This window comes from Manduca sexta, chromosome 5 (genome assembly GCF_014839805.1).
Source record: "Manduca sexta isolate Smith_Timp_Sample1 chromosome 5, JHU_Msex_v1.0, whole genome shotgun sequence".
Lineage (NCBI taxonomy): Eukaryota > Metazoa > Arthropoda > Insecta > Lepidoptera > Sphingidae > Manduca > Manduca sexta.
In genome coordinates this window covers 9,288,661-9,312,259 of record NC_051119.1, presented here as the reverse complement: position 1 = coordinate 9,312,259, position 23,599 = coordinate 9,288,661, and the positions used below count along the sequence as shown (strand labels likewise).

Sequence of the window (23,599 nt, the reverse complement as noted above, 5' to 3'; positions counted from 1 at the left end):
AAGGAATTCTGTGTGGTACAAACTCTGCCTACCTCAGAACGCGAAAAGGAATGATGCTATGTAACTATTGTCGATCATCTCTTGTAACATTTGATTGTATTTATTAAACATAGATAACTTTACGCCTATATATCTAAAGAGCTAACGACGCATTAAGAAAATCATTTTTTACTGAGAGCTTACATTATATCCCTCGCCAAGTATGAGGCAAGTCAATTTCATTCATGGACAAATTACCCCCATTTAATGACAGCTTATGCTTATATTATATTCCTTCCCTAAGGGAGGCGAGCCAATTCCAATCCTTGACAAAATATCTCTCTAATAACCCCCTAATTTGTAGCTTGATTTAGGAATCAAACCCCAAATTTTCCAGCCCTATGACGCAGAACTTCAAATGCCAAAACTTTACTTACAAGTGTTTCGTCATCAGGCACCCTTGATAGTAAATCTAACACTTCATTGTTCGGTATCGTGTGCGGTCGAAGAATTTTCCTTGTGAACTTGTTTATTCCTGGAAATAAAAACATATTGTATACAGGGTGTAACCTGGATGAGGGATCTATTAAAATGAATTGACAGGGGATTTTAGGAGGCATAAATTAAACCCTCACATAGACATTAACGAAGAATTTTCCTTGTAAACTTATTTATTCCTCGGAAAAATACGTATCGTATACAGGTTGTAACATAAATGAGGTATCAATAGAAATAGTTCGATAGAGAATCTCAATGATAATCGATTTAATCCCATATCTCCTGGTTTTAACTTTAAAAGTTGTTTCGATTCCGAAGACGAATTTAACTCAAACTTTCATAGGTGTATCAACAAAAACTCTACCCATTATTTACGAACCATAAAGTTTTTAGGAATATTTGAGATCTAAATAATTATAAGAAACTATTTATCTTATATTTTGTATATAATTATTGTAACAACGAAATAAGAAAAATCTTCTAGCATTTAATAAATATAACATAGAAAAATTACTCACCCCAAGCCATAAGCAAATATCTCAATGGAATCACGTACAACACCAACATTGCCCCTACCAGCATAATAATTGCTAAATAGCTCAAATACGGCACCGTGAAATTCATTAGGCTGAAATGTAATACATATAAGTATATATTTTACAACACTTGGAGATGATCTTAATCTATGTATAAAAAAATGAATCCCTATTTCCCTTGGTTACGCCATCACGCGTGAACGTCTGGAATGATTTCACATTTTTTTTTGTTGTGTTTGTTATTGTCAGGAGAAGGTTCTTATGAAAGAGAAAATTCAAATAATGGCGCGGAAAATTTGAAAATTTGAGAAAACTTAACGATAATATTTATTTTACTTAACTGTCAGTGGTTTGAAATAACTGTCAGCGATCGACAGAATGCGCGCGTGCATACATAGTTAAGACAGGACAACGTCTGTCGGGTCAACTAGTTCATTATAGTTAAGTATAGTATACTTTGAATCAAATATAAACAATTGAAAAAATACTGTATTTAATTTTAGAGATATTTTTGTTATGAGCATGACCATCTGGATTTTGTCTACATTTAGACTTAAATCCATTGGTCTGTTATAAAATGCATACTTTTTAACAGCTTCCCCTAGCGAAGCGACGTAACCTATCGCATTTTGAACAGTCTGTGTCACTTCTTGTATTGCTTGTAGTCTCTCCTTCAACGATTTCTTTTCTTCCTGTAATAAAATAGATAGATTGAAATAATCATAAGTATCTACAACACAAAAACAAATACTGTTAATAGAGGCTTGAATAATCATATTTTATCTAAGATATAAAACAATATAGTTAGTTAATGCCCGGACATCAGGGCTAAATTTGTGTCCCAAAAGTTATTATGAACTGGTAATAAGCTGTTGTCTTATTTGGAATGTCCGTGAGACAAGATGTCACAGCCTCCTTATATTCATTAAAAATAAAATTAAAACATACTAATACGCGCATTAAAACGATCTAATCATTAACAACATGAAGTATTTCACAATGGTCTTTTACTATTACACTGTAGGTTGAGTAACCATTGTATGAGCGCAAAAAAATTGTATGACAAGCTTCCCAATGTCCGCTCTATATACCTAATCTTAGAGCTCTATGTATTCTATACATTTTGATCTATACTTCGAACTGAAAGAGGTCCTACATTATTAATAAGTGTTTTGTGGCAAACATCTACTGCACATGTATAGGCGTTTTAAACTTGAACAAGTATTTTTAATGCTAACTATGTATAACTTGTGTTTTGGTTGAAATCAAAATCAATTCAAACCAGCACAAGTTAACCTTATTTAATTTCTATATCAAATTTTTTTACTACCTTGTCGGCCTCGTCTTCATCGTCTTCCTCAGCTAAAAGATCTTCGTCATCCACTGGTATTAACAAAGGATTTCCTCCTGTGACAACAGCATTAGATTAACTTAATGTTAATTGGATGCCTAATAGTTGTTTTATTCTTAAACCTATGCTCTTATATTTTTCCCCGAAATTTCATTTCTAAATCAATTTTAAGTATAATGGAATTACAATTTAATAAGTGTTAAGTCTGTTGGAAAAACTAATAAATAAATAAAAAAAAAAAAAAAAAATATATACACACAGATTTTTGATTTCTGCTAGTGGTTAAATATGAAACATATTCATGTTAAAAACAACTAAGTATACCTTTTTATTTTGTATTGAATTCCTAAAAAGCTGGAATGCAATTTTGGTAATTTCTATTGCACACATTTGTTTCATGTATATCACTTGATCAAGTATACGCGCATGCATTGATATTGGTGTAATTTACTATTAATATTTAACCTAATTGCACTTATTACCATTGAACCCAAAATTACTGAAAGCAGCTTAACAATGACACTTAGGACAACCACGACAACATAAATGAATTTATTGTAAATAACTAAATATAAAACAATAACCTGATTATTCGTACTTATCCAACTAAAAATACAAATAACATGCGATCACAACATTTACGAAACTTACGAGAAAACAACTGAGTTAGATACGCCTTGGGATTGCTTCGAAACAATCTTAAAGAACGTTTCAACCGAACTATAAAAATAAAAGAAATAAAACTAAACTTACGAAATTAAAACAAATTAAAAAGATAAAGCAAAAACAAAATAAGAAGGTTAGAATTTAATTACCTGTAAGTCTGTAGACGAGCCAGTTTCTCGCAAAGAAGATTAGAAGTAGGAAAGGCAGCATCCACATTTGATAATAGTAGCAGAATGCGAGCCACGCTAGAAGACCGAGAAATGATCGTATCCGAGACTCCCACTCAAAACAGTCTCTGAAATTAATTTATAAGTCTATTTATAAGACCTACACTGGTGGTAGGTCTCTCATATGTGAGAGTCCGCCTGGGTAGGCACCACCGCAATTTCTATTTCTGCCGCCAAGCAGCATTGTGGTTACTGTTGTGTTCCGGTTCGAAGGACATTGTAGCCAGTGCAACTACAGGACATAGTGAGACTCAACATCTCATGTCTCAGAATGGCGAGCGCAGTGGAATACTAAACAATACTTTGTAATTCAAGGTGTTGGATGGTGTTTCTGCTGTTCATAGGTGGTTGTATCGCTTACCATCAGACGAAAGGCGGGCTCGTCTCGTCATTCAAAGCAATAGAAAAAACTAGCGAAGAGTCTATATCACCCGATTCCTACCGGCTACCCTTTCGTAATTTATGTAAAATCTAATTCTCGTTAGAGAGATATCCAGATATCTATGCATATTATTAGAACCTATAATTTGTGTCAAGGTTCCTATTCCGAAAGTTTCATTCTTTGCCACCGTGATTTATATAATATACTATTCAATGTAAAATATAACCCAATTTAAAAAGAAGAGTGCCAGATATATTTTTTATCACATTAAATAACAACCATTGTACACAAGGAAAACGCGTTATGCATGATACATAATGTCAGCTAACCGCAGAGATTAATTTCTTCGACGAGCGCCAGTTGCCAAAATTACGCCGGTCAACCTAATTTCACATAAACTGGCAATTGAGGAAAATAGTTTTAGGCATAACCTATTCTAATATAGAATGTCGATACTTACTGCAATATTTTTCCAACTTCTATAAACCACATTATTATTGCTTTTAGTCTCATCACGTTCCTTATAAATAGTTGCCTCTTAAACTTAGCTTCTTGGTGCATATATTTAGGTTCCTTTGGGTTTATAACCCTGATCGCCCCTTTTAACTATAAAATAAATACATTGCAATAAAACATTTATCACTATTTAGTGCTGTAAGCAGTATATCACAGTCTTTGAGTGATATTAACATATGTTTGAAACAAAGTCTATTTTTCCAAGTGTGTTCCGTCCCATGAAGTGATAGAAGGCGTGCATAACGCCATATCGGGCACAAATTCCAGACTCCGGGCTGATACTAAACAGAAAAACCTAAATATCACTTTGCTCGACCCAGGATTTGAACCCAGGACCTCAGAGCGCTGCTGTACTGCGACTGCAGTATAACAACGCCACCAAGGCAGTCTTAAATATACGCTTTATTCTTGTCCTCTGTCACTTTTAACTTATATCTATGAATGCCATTATAAGTATTTCTATACGGAGTCACTTAATTATAATTAACTCACCGGATTCCAAATAACAGTCATCTCCAACAGGATCTGCGGGAAGTTTCCCTTCGCTCTTGCCCGCATCTTCTTGTCCTTCAATGCATACCACCGTTTCTCTCCATTCCTTATGCTTAGCAGTGGCACCGCTAACTTTCCTAAGAATTCCACTTTGTGGTCGTGGTCTTCGTCGTATACCGTTATATCTAGTGTCGAACTTATATCTTTTACTGTGCTGGATAACGCAAAAAGTTAACATTATTCTCCAACCCCCTTTTTTCGAGGAAAATCGCATTATCGCTTCCACCACTGGAGGGATGAGTGGAACGGTAATGTAGGTTTCACCGGCCTTCCGACCCAGTGTCTACACTCGGGAGTATAGCATCGTCCGAGTGAGCATTGAACCGAGACCCTATTACTGTATACACACTGGCATATCGACCAAAACCCACGGTGGCCTTCGATGCATACGGGACGGCCCATCTTATTATTATGTGAAAAGCGAATTATAACTGTCAAATCAGTATCATATAAAACGGTATTCTACAATGTCTCGCAAGAACAGTATTAGTTAGTTGATTTAGCTAAAATAAAGTATTTAGGTTATATATGTCTAGCGTTGATTACTTATTATTAATTGTCCTTCACATTCTAAAAACTGTTTTTTCCCTATTCTAAAAAGTACTTACAAAGTAAATATTTTCATCCAATTCGGCGTTAGGGTCTTATACTCCGTGTGGGTCTGTAGCCTCGCGTTTCCTAGCTCCAGCACGCAGAAAGGGTCCGATTTGCCCCCCAAATCAGCAGCCGCAAGACCCTTAGCACCATACACTTTCACACACAACCAGCCGACACCACTCGACGTCTCGTTTAATCTGTACCACGTCTAAAATGTACCTATATTGTTAGTTCTTTTATTTAAAAGATGACTTTCTCGTTTTATTTAACTCTGTAGATGTTCCTTTTAAAGATCATTTCAATTTTCCTATTTTGATACATAAACTTAGTATATACGTAGTTTAAAAAGTCTATGGTCAGTTCCAAATAAGTAAGGCACATGATTCATCGCCGACGTAGAACGAGCAGCGATTAGAGCTAGAAACTAGAAACGAATTAACAAGAAAAGCGAGTATATTGATCCTATATATTTGTCGTTGGACTATTGCAAGTGTGCGAGTGCGATTGGCGATTACTCGCACTGAGAGTTACCGTTGGGAATCTCTCGGCGAGTGTTCTGACTGACAAGCGAGCATTGCTCAGCTATTATTATCTTTAATAGCTCATGTTTTTGCGCCACCTAGTGGAGAGCTCTCGCCGGCAGAGTGAATACTAAGCTAACAACTATTTATGTATAGTCTCTTTTATTCACACGAGATCTACATATATTTTACGTTTTTTAAGCGAGAAAAAAGACTATTGTACGTCCTTCCTCGTCGACGATGAAACATGACCCTAAAGTTAACGCAATGCGATAACAGTTCTTAAAAGTATGTATTTAAATACTGTGGTCAAAATGTATTAATTGAAACACTTACATATCTCCTTTCAATAATTTCTCTGTCCTTGGGGTTTTCTTTATAACTCGTCAAGTCTGTTATGGTTTCTGATTGAGTGGTGCCACTGATGGTCAACAATAAGAATATTTGACCATTCCCGTCTTCTAGATCTTTCCATATACTATGCGTTTTTTCCCTTTCTAACGTCGATAAGTCTATTGTACATCTGAAAATTGATCATTTTATGAACATTCTCTTACACAAAATAATATCCAAAGTTTTTTGTAAACAGATTTTATTCCGCTAAATCTGAGATAAACCATACGACAGTTATGACCTGTTAAATATACGCGATGACATACACGATAAAGTTTAACTAAAAATGTTTTTTTCAGACCTTCAACAATGCAAAACGAGTATTTGAATCAAATTAAACTCGTCGTGACCAGTGAACAGAAAATCGATGACACATATTTGAATAAACTCCAATCAATCCCATAAGCGACTGATAAGCTCATATGATTTATATGAACACAATGTAACACATGGTTAATGGAGAAGCTCTGTACAATTACGAGCTTTAAGATATCAAAGTTAGTGGTAAATGTAGTCTTAAGGATCTGTTTATAATGTGTATCTGTTTAGACAGCATTACAACTAAAGACACAACCACAATCGTATATATTTTTGCTATTTTGTTTTCAGTAACTATTTATATTTATAGGTAGGTAGATTTTTTTAAGTAAGCTTTTCTGCAGTCGACACAGAAGGAAACCTGCGAATTGGATACTGAAATCCCCTGATTGCATGGGGCTCGGCCATAGTGGAGAAGCAAATGAGGTAAAGAAGAATGGGGGAATAATGGGAACTTTCTAGGATGCGCGGAGGGGATTTGTTTGCAGTTCCTCCTAGACCTCTGTGTGAATTTTCAACAAAGAAGTAAACACACTTAACTGATTGCCTCGGACCGCGGTAACGGTGCCACGTATGTACTATTTATATAACTATTCTAACACAATATGTAATTCTGATTCCATAGTTATAACTACAGCCTCGTAGATATCAACAATTACGTTCTGTTTCTGCTAACCTCAGATTTAAAACAAAAATATTTGTGAAACACACGAATATGGTACTGCTGAACTCGTGACCTTTAGGCTTCACAGTCTCGAATATGCCACAAAGACATTTAAAGTTAATTATCCTTAAAATAAAGAGGTGAAGGCAGATTTTTCAATGTTCAGGTTTAAGTTATCTATTGAAATTATAACCTGACCAAAAAGAGACGTCATACAATAAATTTTATTTAATCATACAAATAAAATTTTTAATTTGTTTGTATACGGTATTTGACTTGTTTTTCTTTATAACTTTTATAAAATATGTACGTCGTATAAATTCTAAAATAGAAGTAATCATTTGAAAACTGATGAAAAATCCACAAAATATAAGCCATTGAAATTTGATAATAGGGGTAAGTGTCAAAAAAACGAAAAGAGACGAAATACTTGCATGTGACGTCAGCGGGCATTACGATGCGTGCGAAAGAAAGAGATGGAGAGATATCCCTAATCCATACCTACTATTTCACGTAGCAAAATTGGAAATTTGATTTCTGTCTCATTTCTTATCCAATTTTAACAAAAGAATTTCTTTTAACCGACTTCATTACTTATTATTATTACTTATTAAGAAATGCACAAAATGAAACATAGTCAAATACAATAGTATTTAATCCTTCTAATAACTTATCTGCTGATGAAAAATGAGTCTTATGTACTTACTTTCCTAAAAAATCATCTTTGGTCTGTTTGTCTTTGTCCCACACGGTCACTTCGAGTATTTGCTCCTGGTCGTCGTATAAATGTAAATCAAATTGCTCCAACCACGACGGGTGAAGAGATTTCCACACCACTTTGCTTTTGTATTTCTCGTTACCTAACCTGCGAATATAAAATGCAATTAAAAGTATTACGTCGTGTTTTATCCCTTTTGTCTGCTTTAAGTTTCTACTTATATACCTAAATAATATTAGTAACAAATATTATTATTTTTGCCGCTGTACTAATATATAAATTTGCATGCAGTGCTCTCCTATAATTGAAGAGGCACGTCACATTGTTAATTGTACCAATATTACGACATTGTATTTATTATAAGCCGTGTATCCTTTGTTGGAGGTCCATAAATAAATAAAAATAAATAAAAATAAAAAATTACGGTACGATTGCAGTGTTGAAGTGCCGGGTTCGAACCATGAGTTGGGCAAAGTGATATTGGCTTTTTCTACTCAGTATTAGCCTGGAGGGGTATTTGTGCTGTTTAAGCGATAGGTTCGCCCCTATCACATCATAGGACGGATTATGCCTAGCGATAAGTGGGTTCATCAATTGCGTTTTTGCCTTTCCCTTCAAGGATGAAAGTTGTGTGTGTGTGTAGAAATATTTCACCCCTTATTTTATAGAAATTATTATACTTGATGGAATAGAGTTCTGTTAGAGTTTTGCCTACCTCTAGATCTAAGATGGCTGATGAAAAGTGTTTGTCCTACACGTTTTCCTAAACCCCCTGAAGCTTTGTATGTATATTTGTAAATTATTTATAACTATGAACCTACTTTAAATAAACAAAGATTGAATTTATTTAGACTTTAATATTAATTTTATTTAGAATGCTGATGCGGAAAAACTTGATAAAGACTCCGGAGATTTGAAGGTAATCCCAGTTCCCGGATATTCAATATACTTGTTATAAGCAAGACTTGAATATAGTTGATAATTTTGGATTTTATTGAAAGTAAACTTCCATGCAAATCAAAAATATTCATAATTACTTGAACCTTTTGAAGGTACTTTCCGTGCTTTGCAAACTAGAATAAATTACTGTACATGACGAGGACTCAATTCCATGTTGTAAAATTTCTTTGATGTAAAATTCGACAGAGTGCAAAATTCCACTGTGTTAATTTAAATTGGATATACGAAATATAACGTGGCACGCTCTAGGGGAGGCCTATGTTCAGCAGTGGACAGTCATAGGCTGATGAGATTTGATGAGATAATTTGACGAGCGAGTTAGAAATTTTTTTTTATACATGCAAGGGAAACTGACTCCACTATATCCGATGGTAAGTAGTGTGAAGTCCAATAGAATGTCGACTGACGAAACCCTCGACACTCGACACAATTACACCGGCCTGTTGGAGCCGGATATACACAGACTGATCACAGAACGCGACACACTTACGTTGGCCACTATGGTAGGTTTTAACACCTTGTGGTCGTTATCCGGACGGATATAAAACATATCCTAACATCAGCAAATGACCGCAAATCATCCCTCAAATACTATGCATTGTCACTATACAGGGCAAGTTTTTCATATAGTGCTAAGAGAGCATACAGTAGATCACTTACCTAAACTTACAATAAGGGTCACTAGACCTAGTATCCAAGTCCATTGGGGGGAGATTCTTGGCTTCCACCAGCACTATGGTCACCACAGAGCTCCAGATTTGTGCCTTCAGCCGTTTGTTGACGTCACTCAGTCTCGTATTCTTTAGAAGATACTGAAAACAAGTACATATCAATTTGGAAATACACGATGTACTAGAATATCTGCAAAGTTTGAACCTGCTTGTGTATTTTTTTTTATTGCTGATTGAATGACGAAACGTGCTTGCCTTTCGCATGATGGTAAGCGATACGACCGCCCATAAACAGTAGAAACACCATTCAAAACCTTGAATTACACAGTATTGTTTGGTATTCCACTGCGCTCACCCTCCTGAGACGTGAGATGTTAAGTCTCATTATGGTCAGTAGTTACGCTGACTACAATATCCTTCAAACCAGAAGACCACAGTGACTACACACTGCTGCTTGGCGGCCTAAATAGACAATGCGGTGGTACCGACTCAGGCGCACTCTCGCATATGACAGACCTACCACCAGTAATTATTGTATTAGTACTGCGTTCCATTTAAGTCTTTATAAAATGCCAAAGTGACTTCACTGCATCAGATGTTCAAAGAAGTGAAGCCCAAGAAAATGTCATTGTTATAATTATTTACACGTGCGTCATAGTAAGACATTCAGTCAAAATTTCACACGTTGTGTTTTATAATTCGTAATATAGAGCTCTTTAAGATCGAATAGAAACATAAATGTAGTTAAAAATAAGTAACGTTTTTTTTTTAAAGAGTTGAAGGTATCAAAACGAGTACTTGGGTTTATTTAATAATTTGATCACGACTGCTTATGGATAAACACTGACAGCAATCGTAAACGCCTTGCGGCCTTTTAATGAAGATTTCAGAAGGAAATGCTTAAGGCCTCCGGCAATATAACTGTCCAAAACGCAACAGTGAATCCATTTAACGCCAGCTTTCTGTAAGGCTGTGGTACCACTTCGCATTAGCTGTTCACGTTGTAAACCAAACCGTCTGCATCAAGCCGCTAGTACTTTAATTGTTGCATCACAATTGTCACTTGGTTAGGACATGGTTATAAAGAAGTCTTCATTTCAACTGTATTTTGGTTCCATCATTTGGTTCAAGGCAATTTTATCACAATATCAGGCATAATGAATCATTTGAAAACGCACACAAAGGTTTTCCTCGTGAATTAGAAGCAATCATGTTTCATGGATGATATTTTAATATTTCCGCCCGCGTGTATTTAGTTACCTTCTATTTTCTAAAGGTAAGAATATTAAAATATAAAAGTAACCTTAACCGTACTAATTGTCGTCAATGCTTAATGATGAAAAAAGCGAACGAAAACTTTTAGAGACTTGAAAACAATTGATTTATTGGTGATTCAATGTCAATCAGTGTATCAATCCTATCCATCCAACAACAAGATGGTTATATGAGACGCAAGCATCTCCACAGACTTTCACAATTATTAATATGATTAATGGAAAGTGTTGTCTTCAAACAATATTGCACGTAGCTAGTATTTAGTTATTCAGATGACGACATATATAGGTACTTGTAATCTATATATATAAAAATGAATTGCTGTTCGTTAGTCTCGCTAAAACTCGAGAACGGCTGAACGGATTTATCTTATCTTGGTCTTGAATTATTCGTGGAGGTCTAGGGAAGTTTTAAAAGGTGAGAAAAATTCGAATAATTACCGGGAAAATCCTCAAAACAGCATTTTTCTATTTCCCATACAAAAGTTTTCTAAATAAAATGGAGAGTCAATTTGTAATTTATTACCGCTGCATAAAGTTCAAATTCGCGTGCGCGTTGGAGGATCTAATATCGCGTTCTGAAACTCAACAAAAGTGAAAGTGAATCGCGAACGCGACAAAATTGCATAGTCTCAAAATACATAGTACATAAATAGTGGTCGGCTTCGAGAAACTCAATTTTAGCTAACTTCAGTTGTTAATATAATATATAACTCAAAGGTGACTGACAGTGATATATCAAGGAACAGCCCAAACCATTGGACGGATCGGGCTAAGACTTTACATGCATAAAGCTACTATGACGTAGGCATCCCCTAAGAAAGGATTTTGATAAATTCTACCCTTAAGGGGATAAAATAGGGGATGAAAGTTTGTATAAATGTTCTTAGATTTTCGACTGATTGAACTGAAATTATAGATTGGGGATAAAATTAGTTTGAACCTATAAGTACCGGGAAAATATGTAGCAAGACTTTTATCAAACAGTGGAATTTTATCCTGGAAAACACCTTCACGCGGGCGAAGCCGCGAGCAAAAGCTAGTTGTATCTAAAATACAATCAAATAAGGGTACTTGAAATACGCAAATAGATACAGAACGTGTTGGTTATCGAATGTTTATTGTTTTAGTTCTGTGATTTCAGTTAAACTAAAGTTTCACAACTGTTTACAGATTTATATATGTTAGATATCTATTGGCGCCCGTGTTTTATTGTTTTCTCGTGTATTTCGAACAAACGAAATCTCGATACAACAGGATCGGAATTCAGTTAGTTGGGATAATTGGATTTAGAAGCAAGGTTTAGATGTGGATATGTCTTAGGAGTGATACTAAATCAATATGAAATGCCGTAAAATGAACACAAGAGTTTATTGAGTCAGGAGGTAGCCATTTGATTTATTAACCTTACGCAATGAATGTGCATCTTTTAGGGCTGATTTTTAACATCAAATAAATTTCGCAGGATACATTACAATACAAACGTATTAAAATTGACAGTTGTACTAACCGTCTTTGTAGGGACTGTAGCCACGACGCCTTTTCTAGAATCGTTAACGTCAATTGAAAACAAAATAAATGTGTAAGAATCATATCCAAGCGACGACAGACTTTTGCTACGACATGTAATTCCTATACATATTAACACATGTTAACGTAAAAAAATCTAGAAAGGCAAAAATGAAATGTATAAAATTGAAAACGTGTCTAATTTTAAAATTTGTTGGGTTATAATTTATTTAATGGATATTTTTTTAACTGCAATTGAAAAATTCGCTAAAAAAACATTTCGTTAATATTATTTATTTTCTAAAAGGCAGCCAATTCCGATTTTTCATTACTGTTTCCCAGCCTTGTATTATTGATACTTTGTTTAGATGCCACCTTCATCCATTTGGAGAAATACAGCAATTCTAATCTTATGAAAAAAGATTATTACTCTCAAAACATTCAAGTTTGAGTGATGATGTACTTTAATGCGACCCTTATGCCGCTCATGGCTCAACAATGATTTATCGCTCTAATTCCATCGAGAGTGTAAAGAAGTGTGGCACTTGAAAAATATTTATAATATGTTACAGGCCGATGTCTGTATATTATAGGTATTGAAGAAAGACTAATATGGGGTCTTTATTAGATCAAAAAAAGCCAAAACAACAGATTTTTGAATTTTTATCTGTATATGTTTATACACGCATCATATAAAAACTACTGCATGGTATTGAATGCAGTTTTCACCGATGTTTTCCCAGAGGTTTAACTAGCATTAAAATATCGACTTAATTTTATTCCTGGAAAAAGAAGCGAGAGTTTTCTCTCGGAAAATTTTATTCACACGGCCGGAGCCCTGAGCAAAAGCTAGTAATATATAAAAAGTTAGTTAATCAACCGAATCAATTATATTTGAAGTTCCAAAACACTGAATACACTGCCCACAGATTAAAACACGTATTAGTGTAAAATAATGTTAAATAATGTTAATATTATATATATTTACAATATCACATAATTATGTATATATACCTAATATTATAGCAATGGAAGGTGTGTTTTTCATAATTGACAAATAATTGATTATATATCCCTTATACGTGTACATGTTATATATTGAAATGTTAAATAACCGTACTAGAAAATTATTAAAATTGTAAGCATTCGATATTATGAAACTGCCATCTCAATTTAAATACAAAAGTTTATATAGCAAGAATATACGCAACATTTAGATTAATTGCAATAAACCGTGCGCAATACTTCACTTTAAACCTGCAACATAATATTCCCGTAAGATTAACATAGTTCCTGCAATAAATTCTTGTAAAGAACACAACATTGAAACTAGCTCAACAAAAATATACTGTACCTGCTTCGCGTCTAAACCAATGATTTACGATAGGTAGGTGGTTTGCACAATCAGCCATTTTGTGAAATGCCGGCACATAAAATTTATTATAAATACCGCATTCATAAAGTCGCCTAATTAGGCTCTTTACGAGTTTCAGATTTTGTACAAAACGTGGCTCGTTATCTTGAATTGTAGACCTCAATACGTCTGCAGAGACAAGATAATTGTATACTAATTATATAATTTTATTTATTGAGTTTTGAAATATTTCATTTATAGTATTATTAGAAACTATTAAAGTTAGCAAAGTGCATGAACACAAAAGACTTCACATTAATGAAATAGCTGAGGCATCATACAAAATAGTTGACTCCACTGTCCATATTACATCATTCTAATCTCTGACATCATTAAAAGCAAACATGCTGTTAATCCACCACCAAAATATACTAGAACAGTACCCTGTGAATTCTGTCCTTTTTGTCTTTAAGTGATGGGAAGTGATTGCCGATTCTCTCAATGAGATCAGAACACGTGTTGATAGCAGAGGGAATGTCCAGCCGCGTACCAGGCGGGAGACTACCAGCCCTCGGTCGAATTTCTGGAGGTCTGCATTCATATTGGAAGAAATTTTGTAAATATAGTTATTAATAATTAGATTTAATATAGAAATAGACCAAAACAGATTAAAGTTAAGATATTTGAATATTTCAAAGGATGATTAAAGTATTAGGAAATCAGAATAGGTAGATTATGATTAATGAAATAGGTAATATCTAACTATGGGACTGATAATACTAATCTCGATAAGAAATTATTTATGATCACGATTTTATTTGTTAAAGCTAAACCTCAGTGGGTATATTGCAAAGCTAAATATTTCATATACCTTTCATCACTGGAAGATAAACACGAGAAGCACGAATCACTGGAGCTGTAACAACTTGTGTCATTGTCGTAGGCAAGGTCAGTTGCTGAGAGACTCCTGCGTTTGTACCAAATGTTATCTCGCTCAATGTGAATGAAATCTTTGCACACTTCTTTAGGATCTTGAATGTCAATCGGCTCGTCGATGACTACTGACGGTATCCTACTCCTAAACACTGCAGGAATGTTATCTGCCGATTCATTCGAGGGTTTCGTTTCATCTTCGGCAGAATTATCGTCAATGGAACTTCTTTCTTCTGATGATAGGTGGCTTAAAAATCGCGATATTTTCGATCGTTCGATCTTGCTTTGCATTTGATCATGAATATCGTCCATGCGGTCTGAGATCTTGCCTTGTATTTTGATCCAACGGCACTTCAATTTATCCATTTTGTTCTCTTTATCTGACATTGTGACGATTTTTCACCAAAATTGTTCAACACTTTGTCAGATCTACACAGACGTCTTTCTGTATTTGAAACTGAACGAAAACTGTTTTACGGTCATGTTGCTAAATACTATTATATAGATAGGTAGTTAAAGCAGAACAGTGTTACTTTTAAACATAAATAAATAATTCATGTTCGCCTGACGATCGACAAGCAAAGTTAGTTTTCATGGAAATTCCATTACTGGGAGATAAACGCGAAAATTGAGAAACACCATTAACTGACGATTTAACACTCACGCACATTGATTTTTAGAAAACATTGTATATATTATGGATAGAACGATACTGTTTCGAATTATTCACTTTTAGTAACAGGAAATTATATTTTTTTCCTTCATAGTTCGTTGAAATAGGCTATTTGTTTATAAATTAAAGGTTAGAAAATTTATTTTATTATGATTCTAGATGAAGTGGCTTCGGCGTAGTTGTGGGAATTATGTAGGTATATTTAAATTATTATATTCTCGTTTTACATTTCCTTGGCTTTGAGACTCGACATAAAATTGAAAATTTACATACTTTCGGTAATAACTTTGCCTTCCAATTTGCTGTAATTTGACTATAGTATTACAAAAAACCTAATTTACAGATAATATTGTTAGAAATGCGTTTTACAAAGGGTACTAAGCTTCGTACGGGATGCTCGGTTCGTTTTTTTTTATATTCATATTGTTTATAGCACTGCTAAAATAAATGAAAAAGGGCAATTCATTTAATAGTCATGTTCAATGAATTTAATTTCAAGTGGATCATGTTCAATGCATATAATATTGAATGGTTATCATTAGAGACCATCTGATGCATCCGATGGTATTTCATGAGTCATTGTGGTTAGATAATCTTAAAAACCACTTCCTACACGCATAAATCTAACAAGGATTACTTTTTTGTTTTACACAGCTCATTGTACAAAAATATTATATATCTAACAATGACCAGTCGTGTTTGATATGAAACAAGTAATTATAATAATATTAGCCCTGTTTTATCTACTGTCCTGCTGTTGGGCACGAGTCTCCACTATTACTCAGAGGGATTAGGCCTTAGTTCAACCACGCTGGCATATTTCTGCCGAATGGGGTAATTATTTCTCGTCAGTCGACATCTTATTTGGACCATAATCCACTTACCATCAGGTGCACTAAGGTAACTTTACCCTGCTTTTTTAAAATAAGTAAGATGATAATACCCGCGTCATTCCAATACTATCATTTAAAAGTTAGCATTAATAGTTACAATTAGATCCTTTAACCTTTGTTATCTTGTTAATACTTAATATTAATTCCGGAACACACGTTTTTGGGTTAAAATTATGTTAAAAACTAAGCGATTATAACCTGTTTATTGTGTAATAAATAAAATTAAAATATATTTAAAAAGAAATCTGGCCGTAATTAGACTATCAAAATTACACATGTTCGAGTTTGTTCCACGTGGCATTTACCACATATAAAACGCGTTAACGTATCAACAAAGTTATTTGCGAAACCATAAAATTCTCCTGTAAATACAGCACGATATTTCCAGTCCAATGAACCTTAAGGTATGGTTAATTAACGTCCTGTAGGATCCTAAGTCGCATACTTACAAGAAAAGATTTATAGACCAATTTCGGGTAACACTAATAAATTGTAAGAACAAAAATTATTATTATGTTCATTCTCATTACTTTAAAGATTTTTTTTGCATTTTATTATATTATTAAGAGAAAAACATGCATATAAAAATATAATGAATGACTCTCCGATGGCGAAGCTCAAGACCCAAGCCACCGGTGGTTAGGGATTCAAAGTGAGGAATGTCCTCTCAATTATTATTATTAAGTATTATTTATTATCGCATCATCACATGAAATGTTACTATTAAAATACACGTAGAATAGAATAACAATATAATAAACAAATAGAATGGCGCCTGATGTAGGTAAGGCTTTTGTTTCAAGTCGCCCGTTTCTCACTTCTTGGAAGTACAAATACGGTAACAAAATTTGAATTTAAGGATGCTGAATTAAAACTAGACATTGCGATAAATACAATAAGAACAAAAAGCTATATATGTGTACGTGTATCTCTCTCTCTCTCTTTCTCTCGCTCTCTCTTGCTCTCCCTGTGTGTGTGTGTGTTAAGATTTACAATCAGTAAATCACAATTGTGTTCATATCAAAATATAATGAAGGAAAATTAGGGATTTTATTCTCTGAAAAGAATACTACACATATTTTTTCCACGTATAAAAGGCTAACTAGAAACAGTTATTAGTATTTTGTTTCATTCGATTTATGATATGTTCCAGATGAACTATTCGATCGTATTTCTTGTAACCTAATATTGTTTACGTATGTGCCAACACTGACCATTACAACATGTTTCATTGTAACAACATAAATCTATAAAAATGACTATGTTGTACACGAACAGGAAAACAATTCATATTTTGGGAATTTATAATCATGCCTATTGTTAGCGCTTTGCCTAAAAAATAACACGTACTGGTTAATATAATCATTCAATATTTTAAAGCATGAACGAAATAACAAAAAACAAGGCAATTGTGAGTTCGACATGCGCACCGAAGGTTCCGCACAAAATTGCTTTTTTGTTAAGTATTAAAGTACATATTTGGCGTTTTCAAGTTTTTTCCTTTACATGTGCTGTCAGACATTGCTTCTTGCCAAAAAGATTCTAGGTCAACAGGAAATACCTTATAGGTTTTAAGTTACTTGTGAAATGGCACAATATGCGACATAAACGGATATATATTTTGATTACTTAATAATTTGCATTGACATATAAGTTTAATTTTTTTACAGCCGAAAGGGAACGTAAACTCGAATATTAGATATAAATTTCAACTTGATACCTCTACGCGTTCCAGATAAAAAGTGTGTCTAGACATAAACAGATGGTCAGCGAACTGATGGACAACAAAGTAATCCTATAAGGGTTCTTTTTTGAGGTACGGAGCCTTATAAATATATTTATTTAAAAGCTAGACCTATTATACTACCTACAGATCTACTGAATGATGAATATTCAAATAAATGGATTTGATTTTTGCACCTCCGGTGCAACATGTACGAGAAGTTTTGATTTAAATTATCTCCAACAGAATTCAAATATGACTAACTTTACTCTTGATTTATAATAAGTTGTTATCGTTCTCAATTCTCGAACTTAGACGGATGGCCGATAAACGTTCGTAAAATCGACATGCAGCGTTCAATATCTGTAGATCAACGGTTTAAAATCGCGATATAATCAGAAACTAATTTTATTTCGATATAACAGTGGCGTAAATACATAGGTAATAAGGTTTATTTGAAAGATACTTCTTTAATTATGGCTGACTTATTTTTGATCTGCAAATATTCCCCATCCTAAAAGTCAGAGACAAAAAACTGGCTTTATGTAAACACAATCAACTTTCGTTTCCGTTGAAATTTTACTGTTTGTGTATGAAACCCTTTTTTGTAGATTGTTAAATCTTTGCGTGTTGTTTAGATTGTGGGTTTTGAAAGTACTCAACTTTGTTTTTTTTATTGTATTCAATGACGAGACGAGCTTGCCGTTCGCCTGATGGTAAGCGATACAACCGCCCATAAACAATAGAAACACTAACACCTTGAATTACAAAGTATTCCACTCCGCTCGCCATCCTGAGACATGAGATGTTAAGTCTCTTTACGTCAAGTAGTTACACTGGCTACAATGCCCTTCAAACCGGGCCACAATAGTGACTACACACTGCTGCTTGGCGGCCGAAATAGACATTGCGGTGGTACCTACCCAAGCGGACTCTCACATATGAGAGACCTACCATCAGTGATTATCATGGGCAGTGATGATCACTTAGGTACCATCAGGTGAATCGTATGCTTGTTCGCCCCTTATAACGTACAAAAAGGCGCTCACAGCTTAGAAAATACACGTGAATTACCCCATTAAAGAATCAAAGACAGTTTTATCAAGTACTATGAAGGAGAAAGAGATCTAACCGTAGCTTATAAAAACATTGGAAAGCGGCCAAATAGTCCTTAATAAATTTTTCCGCGGCAATTGTAATGTACGAGTATAACACCGTTTTGCATGTAAATACTTGTGTGTAAAAATATCAACAAAATTTACTGTTTAATATATTTTTATAATTGACTTGGTTTTGCCCTCGGCTACGCCTGCGTGATGAGGTTTTTCCGGGATTATATTCCTGGTATCAAAAATAGCCAATAATACTCCGTTTTTTTTATTGCTTCGAATGACGAGACGAGCTTGCCGTTCGTCTGATGGTAAGCGATACGAACGCTCATAAACAGTAGAAACACCATCTAACAACTTGAATTACAAAGTATTGGTATTCCAATGCACTCGCCATCCTGAGACATGAAATGTTAAGTCTTATTATGTCCAGTAGTTACACTAGCTGGAGTAATCCAACTTCGTATTTGCGATCATTTAATACCCAGTTTCTAACTTACGGGACCGATATTAAATGGATATTTGAACTGAAAATTAATTAGTGAATGTAACAAAGGCTGTGTACATGTGTGCTTGCGTACATTTGAAAATGTACAGTAAAACGTAAATGTTTGTCAGATACTGATAGTTAGAGATAACCCATGCGCTGTTCTATTTCCGCAGACCTTGGAATATGCAAAGGTGCGGTCCATTAGTGCTAGTTTTGTTTGAACACGCTTTCCTGTGTTACGTTCAAAGAAAAACTGTGTAATAGTTGTATATTTTTTATGGTTCAAATAATAAATAATGGTTGATTTACTTTCGTGTTTTGAACCTTAAATACTTTCATATTTGAAATCCGAAAACTAATTTTGTTTTGATGTCCAACATTCGGGTAAAAATAATAAATTATTAATCACTCAACCGTTTATTTAACTCGGATTACTATTCAATTGGCAACTTTTCATCGAACAAATTAGTTTGGACATTTACACAAGTTCTCTGCAAAAACATCTCAAATCTTATCTTTATGGGTCCCAAAGGTCCTACAATGTTATGACTGTCTTTCTACTGTGATGAAAGAGATTCTACCTCAATGAAACCATTGTTTTACTTTTGTAACACAAATACCATTCTAATTCTCAATATTGCATGTAACTTAACTTAATATTTATTTATCAAAATTATAGATGAAGTAGGGTCCAATAGAGTTTCGACTGACGCGAGACGATACAAGCAAACATAAAAATACACATCGAATTGATAACCCTCCTTTTTTGAAGTCGGTTAAAACTATAAACAAGAATCCACTTTTAATCGTGAAAGCAGTTAAACGCAATATCTACTGCACTTGCGGACAGCGTAACATAAAATTGATATCGTTTTATAACATTACATAAAACGCTTCAAATCGATTGACAGGACGGACTGACTATAAAACTGACCCGGCGCCTCAAATACTGAAAGTGTTGAAGGTATTAATAAAATAAATTGAATTGCAAATTAAACCTTCAAATAACCTGGAATAAGTCGTAAAATTTCAAAACCGTGATACGATCATCGCGATATTGAACATTGAACTTGAGTCATTGAATATTTTGCTGAATGTCAAAGAGAATTTGAATAAAACATGCAAAGACTGCAGGGCCAAATTTAAAGTTTTAATGCTTAGCGTTCAACTGCCAGTTACTTTGGTTTTAGGCAAAGTAACTGGCAGTTGAACGCTAAGGCAAAGCTTTGAAAGTTACTGATAGAATTTGCAAGATTTGACAAGACAAATAGTAGTAGTACCTACTTGATCTTTATTGACATTATTTATTAACATGAGAGAACCTTCGTTCGAGAATGCAATGTGTTTACCGCTCTTCAAATAAACAAGCAACAAATAAACAATCATTTCACGTTAAACAAACATTGTTTCTTGCCAATATAAAACAACTATTTGCAAAGTTTTGGCAAGATAGTAAAAGAGAAATAAGTAGATATATTATAAAAAAATGCAAACAAGAAGAAAGAAGTAAAAAACTGCAACCAAGTAAAAGGCCGCAAGAAAATGAAGTCAGTATACAATTAAATGGTATTTGCACGTAAAAAATACCAACTTCACGGTAAATTGCTACATTTATGTGTAATCCAAGCATAAAGTCAACGACCTTTCAAGGCTTGCTTGGTTTCCTTATGAGTACCAATTGCAAGCCGCCAAAATTCGAATGCAAACAAGATTATGATAAATTTTAAGGCTCTGGACAAACGGACTGCATTTCAACTGCAATCCGATTGCAAATTTGCAATTTGCAGTTAGTACGACTGCAATAAAACAGCAAAATGAAAATTATCAAGTTCTTTATTATCATAGCCCTAAGTTATTATATACTGGCTTTAATCTACAACCCGGAAAAAACTGCTAATATATTTATGTTTGCCGCCGAAGCACAAAATGACCAAGAAAACTGACTGAAGAAACTATCAAGAATCCTACTGCAAGAAACACTTATGGCAACAATTATAATAAGTCTGTTAAAAAAACGATATGCATAAAAGTAAGAAGTGAAATAACGATGCAAACAAAACAGGAAACACAAATAGACAATAATAGTGAATTCACCATTCAATGCTAATTCTATCATAATACGATAACATTGTTAACGTTTCTATATTAATGCTATTTGCGGTGTGCGCAACTGAATATGAAATTAGGAACATGAATGTTTCGTATTTGGGAACCTATAGTGGCAAACTATTTGCATATTTTCCGTTTCATAATCCTGGGCATATTTATGAGGTTAAGATTTGGAGTTGCGAGTATTAAATTTTTTTGTCACATTAAATTTACTCCACTGCCTGTGTTAGTAAGTGGAGTGCCGTCCAGATGGAGGAAAATATGAGTTTCTTTCGCCAATTGACACAATTATGCTTATGTGATTTAAACTGGCGATAGCCTGAGAATAGAAAGGACTGTCGAGACGAATGTCCAGAGATTCAAAAACAAAAGGTATGCACCGACTTCTCTGAAATTATTTTATAAGGAAGTGTGTATTATTTGTGAGTTAACCCTTCCTTTAATGGTGAAGGAAGACATCGTGAGGAAATCTGCACACCTGAAAAGTTCTCTATAAGAATTTTGAGGGTATGTGAAGTCTGCCAATCCGCACTAGGTAGCGTGGTGGACTAAAGCATAATCCCTCTCAGTAGTAGAGGAGGCTCATGCAAAATATTGATAGAGTATATAATACAGGGCTTATATTGTTGTTGTTGTTGTTGTTTCAAACCGTATAAATTTACGGATATAATATTATGTATGCCGTCTGGTAAAGTTACGCGCCGTTTGCAACATCGCCGAACAAATTATACGTCACGATTTGAATTTGAAATTTTGTCGATTTACTGTGGCACTCATATTATTTTCATTATTTATACTGATATAACAGTGAAATTAATATATAAATAGTTAGTTTAGTGGGTCAGAATTAAAATATAAAAAAAATATATACCGGATTCAATAGGTACCATTAAAAACAAAAAAATAACATTACCAATATAATGGTTACCAATTTTGAAGCTAGTGACTAATTAAAATTGCTAGCTACGCTAGAATACATAAAGAAATAAATACAATACTTAATTTTTATTTTAAGCGTAGTGTTCAATTATTTTTTGGATTTTCAAAGCGGTTAAATTATTTGCCGAAAAGTTTTTTTCTCAAATATAACGATGAAAACTCACACACATTTTCCTAATATAAAATTACATGATACAAATGATATAAACTCCACTAGTAAATAATTAAACATTATAAACATTACTATCAAGTGGTAATATTCAATTAACCTTAGGCAGTTATCAAGTGATGCCAAATTACGTTAATTGCTTGCAATGAGTGGATAGCGTGGATGAACTAACTGTTTTATTAATTCCATCTAAATAACGGAGTACATTCTAACTTTTTCCACGGGATCATAATTTTTCTTTTAGATTCGGAGGTGTGATAGCTGCCATTATTGACCAAATTCAAAAAAAAGGAAGAGGTTATCAATTTGGCGTGTATTTTTTTTTTTTCAATAAACGATCCTATCGCCTTTTTCGATCTAACCCAAAATGGATCCATCAGAACAAAGTATTTTTGACATGCTTACAAATGAGTTATTATGATTGGTTCATTCTCGGAATTAGATTAAAAATTGAGATTGGGATCGTTTATTGAAAACGGGTGTTAATGCTAACGGATATCTTAAAACTATCTTTTAGTCTGACCAATCAAAATAACAAATTATAAAATTTCAAAAAATCCTTTGTTCTTATTGGCCCATTTTCACGATAGATCAAAAAAGTGCTTGGGGATCATTTATTTAAAATGGCGCTAAAGCAGTTAAGATCAATTTTTATACAATTCCGTTCCACCCTATTTATCATTAATGTAAAATCATGATATAATTAATATCATGTTGGAGTTTCGAAACGATTAGCCATAGGGAGTTACCGTAATGTTACAAACCAAATAAATGTATATCTATGTAGAAACATCTGATTATAAAACGCTTAAAGTAAATAAATACATAATTAAGACAGGTTTTTTTTATCATAGTTCTGCTATGAAACAGTTAAT

The 23,599-nt window shown here is 33.9% G+C and overlaps 1 protein-coding gene across 10 annotated transcripts in view; it reads right to left on the bottom strand.

Annotated features, from left to right (window-relative positions):
* Positions 1 to 23,599, bottom strand: part of LOC115455907 (multiple C2 and transmembrane domain-containing protein) — a 44,272-nt gene that overhangs the window by 5,167 nt on the left and 15,506 nt on the right. For 2 of the 10 annotated variants that reach the window (XM_037444041.1, XM_037444038.1), the window contains exons 2-15: positions 14,558 to 15,076; positions 14,130 to 14,277; positions 9,539 to 9,690; positions 7,907 to 8,065; positions 6,162 to 6,348; positions 5,316 to 5,512; positions 4,648 to 4,861; positions 4,100 to 4,245; positions 3,180 to 3,325; positions 3,016 to 3,084; positions 2,344 to 2,420; positions 1,599 to 1,705; positions 996 to 1,105; positions 417 to 514 (exon numbers count right to left, since the gene is read on the bottom strand). In XM_037444041.1, coding sequence (XP_037299938.1) covers positions 417 to 514; positions 996 to 1,105; positions 1,599 to 1,705; positions 2,344 to 2,420; positions 3,016 to 3,084; positions 3,180 to 3,325; positions 4,100 to 4,245; positions 4,648 to 4,861; positions 5,316 to 5,512; positions 6,162 to 6,348; positions 7,907 to 8,065; positions 9,539 to 9,690; positions 14,130 to 14,277; positions 14,558 to 15,006 — 2,259 coding nt within the window. In that variant the 5' untranslated portion in view covers positions 15,007 to 15,076. Of the gene's footprint in view, positions 1 to 416; positions 515 to 995; positions 1,106 to 1,598; positions 1,706 to 2,343; positions 2,421 to 3,015; positions 3,085 to 3,179; positions 3,326 to 4,099; positions 4,246 to 4,647; positions 4,862 to 5,315; positions 5,513 to 6,161; positions 6,349 to 7,906; positions 8,066 to 9,538; positions 9,691 to 14,129; positions 14,278 to 14,557; positions 16,769 to 23,599 lie in introns of those variants that run through there. The other 8 variants (XM_030184703.2, XM_030184704.2, XM_030184707.2 and 5 more) reach the window with 7 other exon arrangements.